Below are 10,159 nucleotides of genomic sequence, written 5' to 3' on the forward strand. Positions count from 1 at the left end.
GGAGAAGACCAAAGGAGTGAATTGCTTTAAAAAAAAAAATTATTATTATTTTAAAATTGAAATGTAGTTGATTTACAGTGATTCAGAACTCTCTCTCTCTCTTCCTATATATATATAGAGAGAGAGAGAGAGAGAGAGAGAGAGAAAAAACTTTTCAGATTCTTTTCCATTGTAGGTTATTACAAGTTACTACCCCTTGTGCTGCACACTAGGTCCTTGTTGTCTGTTTTATATATAGTAGTGTGTATTTGTTAATCTCAAAATTTGAATTTGCTTTTTAAAGATGAATGAATAAGCCCTTATTCAGTAGAGTCAGTAACAGGTGTGCTAAGGGATATTTTGAATGTCATGTACATAGAACAAGGAAGATTACAGACTACTGTATATACAGTAAACAACAAGGACCTACTGTACAGGGAAGTACATTCAGTAACTTATAATAATCTATAATGGAAAATAATCTGAAAAAGAATATATATGTAAAACTAAAGTCATTTTGCTGTACAACTGAAACTAACACAACACTGTAAATCAACTATACTTCAATTTAAAAAAAGGTTAAAAAGGATAAGGAGGTACATATCCTGATCTGTAACTGTAGCCAAGTAATCTCTAGATTATCCATGCAATAAATATTTATTGGGCTTTTACTGTATGCCAGGTACAGTACACAATGTTGGAACTAAAACCAAGGGCAAAAAAAAAGTCATGTTCTTTGCCCTCTGGGAACTCAAGGCAGATATTAATCAAAACACAGCGTAAATAAACATATTGTACCTGCAGTGACCACAAAAAGGAGGGGAGAGTGTAAAAGGGTTTGGTCTAGGTTAGAGAAGGCTGTTTTTAGGAAGTAGCATTAGCGCTGAGCACCAGGGAAGGCAAAGAGTTAACCATGGGTCTCGAAGGGTGAATTCCTGGAATGGTTGTTGGGAGCCCAGCCAGGGGGAGCAGGGGAGGCTCAGAGGAGGCTGGGCAGCCAGGCAAGCCCTGGTGGCACCCCGCAACCCAGGACACAGAGTCTTTGAAGGTCCTTAAGCTGGGCCTTGGAGAAGGCGATGGCACCCCACTCCAGTACTCTTGCCTGGAAAATCCCATGGATGGAGGCGCCTGGTAGGCTGCAGTCCATGGGGTTGCAAAGAGTCAGACAGGACTGAGCGACTTCACTTTCACTTTTCACTTTCATACATTGGAGAAGGAAATGGCAACCCACTCCAGTGTTCTTGCCTGGAGAATCCCAGGGACGGGGGAGCCTGGTGGGCTGCCGTCTGTGGGGTCGCACAGAGTTGGACACAACTGAAGCAACTTAGCAGCAGCAGCAAGCTGGGCCTTACTGTGATCAAATTTCACCTGGGGGACAGTTTTCCTGGGTGGAAGGAGGCGAAGCTTGAAAGTAGGGAGACCAGTGAGTTGGCTGTTCTAGAGTCTTAAACTTTCATATCAAAATGTTTTATTTTTAAAGAGAGAGAAAATGGACTCCTGTTTCTAAGGAGTCCACAGGAATTTCTTTCAAGTCTTGTGTTGCCTTTTCCATTTTGTTTTTGTTAATTTTTTTTTGCCAGAGATAATACATGAAATAGAAACAACCCCCCACAGCCCCTACCAGGGATATACTGCGGAAAATGTTTTCCTTCCATCCCAAATCCTAAATAGCAGGTTCTTCTCAGAAGCTACAATAGTTATCAATTTCACTAATATCCTTCCACATTATTCTATACATAAATAAGCATGTGTATATATTTATTCCTTCATTTTAACATGTAATAATGTTTATCAGTTATCATACTGTACACTTTAAATAACTTACAATTTTGTCAATTATGCCTCAACAAAGCTGAAAAAAGTAAAATTGAATTGTAAACAGAAGCATACCATATCTTGCTTTGTTCACTTTAAAATGTGTCTTAGGAGGTTTTTAATAGCTGTTTAACAACTTCCTGCTGCTGCTAAGTCGCTTCAGTCGTGTCCGACTCTGTGCGACCCTAGAGACGGCAGCCCACCAGGCTCTCCCGTCAAGAACACTGGAGTGGGTTGCCATTTCCTTGTGTTACAGTATTTGAATGTACCATCTAACTACTATTGATAGGTAATTGATAATCAGGTTGTTTCCAGTCCTTGGTACCCCAAGTAATATATCAGTGAACATCATGATACATAACATCTTTGTGTCCAAGTTTAGCTATATATTCATCTTCTATAAATGACTGCTGTGTTAAAGATTATGTGAATTTAAAGTTTTTATAGTGCCAAACAAACTGCTTTCCAAAGATGTTGGTCCATGTTTTATTTTATAACACCACAAAGTTTGCATTCTCCTCCATAATGTATCTGTTTACCTTCGTAAAACATATCCTCCCCCAAATATTCTTAGTCACACTGACAAGCCAGCAAGTGGTGCTGTATGCGCTTTGCCCAAGGCTGATAATGCTCTCATGGAACTCTACCTTCAACTGGGTTTGATGAGACCCCTGGTCACCCTTAGCCTCCTCTTGTACCACTCTATACTTCATCATACTGAACTCCTGGTAGCTCTTTGTCAGCCATACCTGGAGTTGACAAAGAATAAGGTAATGGGCACTCTGGCTGAGAACAAGGTTCCAAAGGGGCCCAGAAGCCTTTCGGAAAAGGAGTTGTATGCTAGGCTGACTCCAAGAGCAACAGGGAGTAAAAGAGAGCGCTGCTGCTGCTGCTGCTGCTGCTGCTAAGTCGCTTCAGTCGTGTCCGACTCTGTGTGACCCTAGAGACGGCAGCCCACCAGGCTCCCCGTCCCTGGGATTCTCCAGGCAAGAACGCTGGAGTGGGTTGCCATTTCCTTCTCCAATGCATGAAAGTGAAAAGTGAAAGTGAAGTCGCTTAGTCGTGTCTGACCCTTAGCGCTAGACTGCATTATAGGAAGATTATTAGTTCCTTAGTCCACCTCTTTCTCACAACACTCTAAAATGCCTTCACCAATGACCTCTACGTTATTCAATCCAATGGGCACCCATTCAACCAATCTGTGGGTCATGTAAGCATTTATAAAAGAATGAAGCAATAAAAAATATGAGTGCACCACCACCCACAGAGATAATATGATTTCTTTCTATATATAAACTTTTTTGTTTATATGTAAGTATACACATGTATATGTTGGATGGCTGCAATGTAAAATGTATATCCTTCTGTGGAATGTGGGTAGAGTTTGAAAACCACTGCTATAGGTCACTTGTGTTTATTCCTCAAGCCCGAGATCTGGTTAGAATTTAAGACCTGTGGATATTGAACCACACGTTCCACACCTTTTAGACATCCTCTACAGAGACCTCAAACTCAACACAGCCAAAATCAGACTCAAGACCTTCATCCAAAACTTGGATTTTCTCCTCTGTTCTCCATCTCAGGGAATGGCCCCGGTATCTATCCAAGTGCAGAGGCTGGAAGCTTGGGTGTCATCCTTGATACTTACTTCTCCTCCAGCCCATGTCTAAGTCCTGTTGACTTAACAATTTCTAGAAATCTCTTTATCCTGCCTGCTTTTTTCTCTGTTTGCATCATCCGGGTCCAAGGTACCCTGATCTGTCACCTTGGTGGACTTTTTTTACACTTGGGCTTCCCTCTGTCCCATTCTCTACAAAGTATCCTGGATGGTCTTTTAAAAATACAACCCTGAACACGTCACTTCCTTGTTCAAAAATCTTTCAATGGCACCTCATCATTCTTAGACTCAAAATTCTAAACGTGGCTGACCAGACCTCCCCAAGAGATCTGCCGTCTTATTCTGCACCATCACCCCCTGCCCCCTCTCTGCATTATTGCCACACTGGTTGTGCCAGGTGTGGTTGGTTAGCAGAGAGCTCCCATTCCTACTCTTGATGTGCCTTCTGTGCTACACGTGCTGGAAAGCAAAAGCATTTCCTGATTCCACTGAAGCTAGGGCTCCAACAATTAGGTATGCTAGCATGAGGTTTGGAAGGTGGAAATAGGCAGGAGTGGCTCAGAGGTTAAAGCATCTGCCCTCAATGTGGGAGACCTGGGTTCAATCCCTGAATTGGGAAGATTCCCTGGAGGAGGAAATGGCAACCCACTCCAGTAATTCTTGCCTTGAAAATCCCATGGATGGAGGAGCTTGGTGCAGGCTACTATCCATGGGGTCCCAAAGAGGCACGACTGAGTGACTTCACTTCCTAGTCTTTTGATCTCAGTTCAAACATTTTGTCTGGGAAGGTATCCCTCACCCCCAAGAACAGATCAATATTCCTTATTAAACATATCACTCTGTATGTTTCTTTCAGTGCATTATTACAGATTATAATTACTTATTTGCAGGACTCTAGAATTCGAGCCCCAAAGGACTTGACTATTTTGCTGTAATCCATTGCCTTGAAAGAGTTGGTGTGTTAAATGAACAGAATGAAGGAGGCCAGAGTGGAGGGTGTTAGGACAAAACCAAGCCTCTTCTAACACTGACAAGCCCTGTGTCACTTCCTCTGGGCCTTTTCCCAACCACATCTTCCTGTGACTCTCCAGCCAGCCTGAACACACCTTGTGCTCTAGTCTCCAGGTTCTTTGCACAGACTGCTTCTGTTGCCTGAATCTCTCTTCCTTCTTCACCTGACTCTTCATTTGCAGGTTTCAGTCCAGACATCATCATTTCTTTTGCCAGACCTGTCCCTGAGGCAACTCTATACTCTTTTAAACATAAAAAATACTTAATATTATTTTAAAAATTGCTTATCTGTAGCTCCCTCTGCAAGTGCACTGTCTTTTTCACAGGTGTGTAAAAGCACCTTGTTTGGGGCCTTGCGCTAATGGCCTTCAGTACTGTTTAAAGTTGAAGGAATGAATGTCAGCTAGCCCATCAGCCTCAGTCTGGGGATCTGGACACCCTCCCCAGGAGCCCATGAACAGTGAGGGATTGTTATTTTGGGGACTGTTAGATCAGGAGAGGAAGTCGGGGGAGGTTTGTTCTGTTCCAGCCCATGGCCCAGTCCGGAGACAGCCAGGCAGGAGGCCCCGGAGCAGATTCTGGTGGGGGCGCGGGGGAGCAGGGAGCACGGGCAGGGAAACAGTTTGTTCCTCTGCTCCCTCCAGTTAGGGGGGAGGGGCAGAGAGAGGGAAGATTCCTTCCAAGGAGGCTCCTTGGCCCAGAGCCCGCTAGGAGGAAGGGGGAGGGGACTATGATGAATGCAGGCTTTTACCCCCATCAGGCCTCCCGCACTGCGAGGGAGGGAAACCTGTGGCAGAGAAGAAGAGGTGGGGGGGGGGGGGTGTAAGAGGACAGAGGGAGGGAGGGATGGAGGAGGGAAGAGTGTGTTTGCCTTGGGAGACAGGAAGGGAAGGAGCAGGGCTGAGCTGGCTCTGAAACTCATGATTCCCAAAAGCCATCCAGGCCTCAACTGCACCAGATCAGCTCTGGAAATACCCTCAAATCACTGAGTCAGAGAATCAATACGCTGGGAATGTTAATTCTTAGGATCAGATCATCTCATCATCTCAGAGACAGAAATTCCTTCAGAAGGTTGTATCTAGAGTCTCCAGGGAGGCTTGGAGTTCTATGGGAAGTTTCCTGGACTTTCTTCCTCCCTTATAGCTGGAAAAGACAGCATTTTATTTTTAAGCCCATAAACAATCTGTATCCAATTCAGTACAATTACAATAACTGTAAGATGTGAAATTGACACCTTACCTTTGTCTATCCCACTGGTTTGTAATCTCCAGAGGGCAGAGTCCCTCTCATTCCTGTTAGTACTATTCAGAACTGTGGTCTCAAACTTGGCTGCCCAAGAGTTGCTTGGGGTGCTTATTAAATACATTTCCGCTCACTCCAGTGATTCTGATTCCTTGGAGGTGAGTTAGGACTTAACACTTTAGTTTTATATACTAAGTGATTCTGATGCAGAGGTTTGGGTAACAACTCCCAAGGGCCTGGGACAACATTTGTTGTTGTTCAGTCGCAGCACACCAGGCTCCTCTGTCCTCCACTCCCTCCCGGAGTTCCCTCAAATTCATGTTCATTGAGTCAGTGATGCTATCTGACCATGTCATCCTCTGCTGCCCCCTTCTCCTTTTGCCTTCAATCTTTCCCAGCATCAGGGGACAACACAGTAGGTGTAAAATGTTGCCTGTGGAGCTGGACATATATTTGCAAGGTAAACAAATGGTGTGTGGCAAGCCTTGGTTGAACTAGGGTCTGTGAACCTCTGCAGCCAATATTTTGAAAGGAAATAGTGCAGCAGCATTAGCAATACAAAAGATAAATATTTATTCAGAACAAAACTTTAAACAACCGATTTTACATTCTAAGCCACAAGGAAATAGCAAAACATAAAGCAAAGACAAAAACAGTAAGAAAAGCAGTGTACTGTCTTTTCTACTTTAACTTGGTAACACTTAGTAGACCCAATGCCCCCTCGCTTAGCCTATTTAACAAGTACATTTTAGAGTTAACAGTTCACTTAGAATTCCATTTTCTCCTGTGAGCCAGGAGGTTGCAGATGAGCTCCAGTTAGCTGCTTCTCTAGGGGCTCTAGCTACTGAAGCTAAGGTGCAAATGTAAACCTTTCTTTACTCAGGAGGGCTTCTACTTCTCACTGATGGCGATGACTGGGGAGGGGAAAGGTCACAAAGACCTGGACCACTTGAACCCAGATGTGGTACCCGGGCATCAGAGTGCACCCTGGATTGTGTTCCTTTGTCCCTTCCATATCTCCCAAGTGTTCTGAAGCCCCTGCCAAATCTTCTGCTTCCTCCCCCAGATGATGTCTTAGCATTCCCCTGGGCTCATTCTGGAAAGAGCAGACTTTCTGGGCCCTCAAGTGTTGAGGAAAATGTTGTGAAGTGTGAGAGGTAGTGGAATGAGCACCGGGCTTGGGGTCAGGGAACTCTACTCTAGGCTAGCTCTGGCACCAGACAGCTATGTGATTTCGACCCAGTCATATAACCTTCTCTGGTACTGTTTCATCTGTTGGAAAACCAGGGGATTGGTCTTAACCAACTTTTAGGTCCTTTTCAGCAGGAAAACCAGCTTCCATGATTCTGTGAAGAACGGCTTCTGAGCCACTGAAAGCGCTGTCACAAAGTCCATGCATTCTAATGCCATAGGAGAGGCCCGTGGCCACCATTCAGAGCTTATTGACTCAGGTTACATACACTTCTAACAACACTGGTTTCACAAATTCTCAGACCACACAGATTAGAAGCAGCAAATTAAAAGGGGACGGGATGAACTGCAAAAGATAAACACCCTGACAGAAGCCAGAGTCAACGATGTTCTCAATTCAACAAACACTGATGGAGTGCCTACCATGTGCTGGGCCCCCACCTAGCACTGGGGCTTATGCCCATCTTTATAGATGAGCAAGGCGGCTCCAAGGGTAAAAACCAAGGGAGAAGACAAGGCGTAGGAAGTAAAAAAGTACCAGAAAAAAAAAAAGTCTCCGAATACAAAAATGAAAATAAAATTTTAAAAAGGGCAGGGCAACATATCTGCACACTACAGTTCTCGGTAGTCAATTCTGATGACAAAGTCACCAAATTCAGGAAAGGCCGAAAGGAGTAAACTCGATTTAGGAAGGCAGAGTGAGATGTCTCTTGTAGGTTTAAGAAAATCTCCTTCAAAAAACTATAAAAAACGGTTTAAAAAAAAGTTTTGGCACTTAACAGGGGTAAGCTGGCTCTGTGTTCACCCTGGCTGGTAGGCGGGTGTTCAGTGCCCGGCCACGCCGGTTAGCTGAGCTCCCACGGAATTGTGAACCGCTTTGGGACATTGGGCAAAGGCGTGTCCTCGCTTGCCACAGAGGTTACACACGATGCCCTTCCGGCAGTAAGGGCTCAGGTGCCCCTCCTCCCCGCACCTGAAGCACCTGTCCTGTGTGCAGCTGCCGCTCATGTGGGTCCGGGAACCACATTTAAAGCACGTCTTGGGCTGCCCCTTGTACCAGCTGTAGCCCCTCTCGGCCCCCAGAAAAAAGGCTCCCGGCAGGTGCCTGACCCCTCCCTCCCCCTGGCGCAGCTCGATCTCGCACTTGTACTCCCCGGTCCAGATCCCAAACCTGTCGGTCACTTTCACGGGTACGGCCAGCACATCGCAGTGGCGTTTGAGCCAGGTCACGATGTCCTCCACGTCCACCGTCTCGTTCCGGAAGAGAATGAAGAGCGTCTTCAAGCTAGACTTGCTCCGCCCCAGCACCACAAAGTTCTCCCAGCAGTCCTCCTGCTCGCGCTTCTCCTCGTAGACGCGCAGGAACAGGGCTAGCTTCTCCGCCGAACGGAAGCTCACGTCGAACTCGCGACTGCCCGGGATCTGAATGACCGCGTAGATGTCGCTCGGGTCCATGCCGATGGAACGCAGGATGAGCGCGCCCACTACGAAGTCCCTGGTTGGGCAGGCGCCCTCGTCTCCCTGGAAACAGATGCGCACGAGGAAGCGGCCCTTTCCCGGGCCTGCAGCGGAGCCAGCCGCCGTAGCCTGCTCGTCCTGGGGGGGCCGGTCGGCTGCGTCCTCGGCCGCGTCGGGCCTCGCCGGGGTAGTCATGGCTGCCGCCTCAGCCTTCTTCCTCCTGCCCGCCTCGGCTGCACCCTTTTTCTTGCGGGAGTCCGCCGCCTCTCCGGCTGGGTCTCTCCGGCGGCCCTTTGGGTCCCCGCGGCCGGCTGGGGGGAAGTCGCCGAGGCTCGGTGTCGCCAGACCCGCGGGAGCACCGAGCCCGCCTCCCGCGCCGCTGCCGCTCTCTTCCTCCCGCCGCGGCGGCCGCGACTCACGGAATTCGCCCTTCTTCTCGGCCAGGTTCTTCACCACTTGGGCCCAGCCCATCTTCTCGCGGCCGCCCTCGGCCTCCTCGGCCCTGGTCGAGGGGCGCGCGGGGCCCAGGAGCTGCGGCCGCCCCCGCTTCCTCTCCTCCTCCGCGCCGCCGCCGGTGGCCATTTTACCTCCTTCCCAGCATCCTCCACTCGCTCCCGCAGCCAAAGTGCGCCCATCGCGCGCGCCCGCCCGGGGTTGTGGGGGTTTGGGCTTTTTTTTTTTTTTGAAATTCGATGCTGCTTTTCCCCGCCCAGCCAAAGTATCTACTTGAGGCGCTCGGGCGTCCTGCGGCTTCGGGCCGGGAACCCCCTGGTAAGGGCTGGACCGCGTTTCCGCTAGTGCTCGTTCCAACCCCACCTCCTCGGCTCCGAATCGGGATGGGGATCTTGGAGCGCGTCCCTGTCCGTCGCGAGGGTTTGGCAGCTTTGCCCTCGCTCTCGAGGATTTGTTGTTTCGCAAGCGGTCCTCGATGATTTCATTCAAGTGGCTTTGCTAACGGCCCACAGTCCGAAGGCGGGACAGAGTTGAGGAAGATTTCGCCCATTTTGTTTTCGTTTTTGTACCTTTTCTATTTTAAAACAAAACAGACAAAACTTAGCTCTCCCTCCTCCCAAAGCAGATCACAATGCATTATTTTTGCAACCCTGGATTATGGACATTTTCAAACACGCAGAAAGTAGAATTTTGCGGCGAACATTTTACTTTTAACATTTAAACTGTTTTAACTTTCTATCATTAAAATTTTACTATAACTTATCACACTACACCTCTATCCGTCACTCATTTTTTGAGACACTTCCAAGTAAGTGACATTGCATTATTTTTTTAAAAAAGACCTCCATCATATTCGTGATGGCAATTATATCGAGGACTTAAGTATCCAATATTGTTCTAAGCACATTGCAAGCTTTATCACATGGAACCTTCCAAAACGGCACTGTAATTACACCCATTTTATAGGAAGCAGGGGGTTGGAGATAGGCGTTAAATCACTTGGCCAAGTGGCAGAGTTAACAGGCAGCCCCACGAGAAGGTGGCTTGTATTTCTTCCACTTTTTTGCTTCTGACATTGTGGAAAAAGGACTCTTTCGATTATACTCCCTAGAAAACCTCCTTCACACAGATTCCCTAACTAAAGCTAGCACTGGACACAATCTGTTACTCCTCCCTGTTGTCTCAACTTGTGTTTGGAAGCAGTGATAAAATTTGAGTGCTTGAAGGCAATGGGTTTAATATCTTTTGTCATCTTATTTTCTTTACCATAACTGCTTGTATTTCAGGGTGCTTCAGTGATCTTTCTGGGTTTAGTGAAAGAAAAGATGATTTGTGGAGTCAGGGAGACCCTAGTTTGACTGCTTCCAATCTCAGCTTTGTCACGTGGGGACA

At 47.1% G+C, this 10,159-nt stretch overlaps 1 protein-coding gene across 1 annotated transcript; it reads right to left on the minus strand.

The window, feature by feature from the left end:
* Window positions 1–6,214: 6,214 nt before the first annotated feature.
* Window positions 6,215–9,537, minus strand: ZCCHC3 (zinc finger CCHC-type containing 3). Its single transcript, XM_061437158.1, has one exon. The coding sequence runs from the start codon at window positions 8,894–8,896 to the stop codon at window positions 7,682–7,684; it is 1,215 nt and encodes a 404-aa protein (XP_061293142.1). The 5' UTR covers window positions 8,897–9,537; the 3' UTR covers window positions 6,215–7,681.
* Between the last annotated feature and the right edge of the window lie 622 nt (window positions 9,538–10,159).

Source organism: Bos javanicus, chromosome 13, assembly GCF_032452875.1.
Source record: "Bos javanicus breed banteng chromosome 13, ARS-OSU_banteng_1.0, whole genome shotgun sequence".
NCBI lineage: Eukaryota > Metazoa > Chordata > Mammalia > Artiodactyla > Bovidae > Bos > Bos javanicus.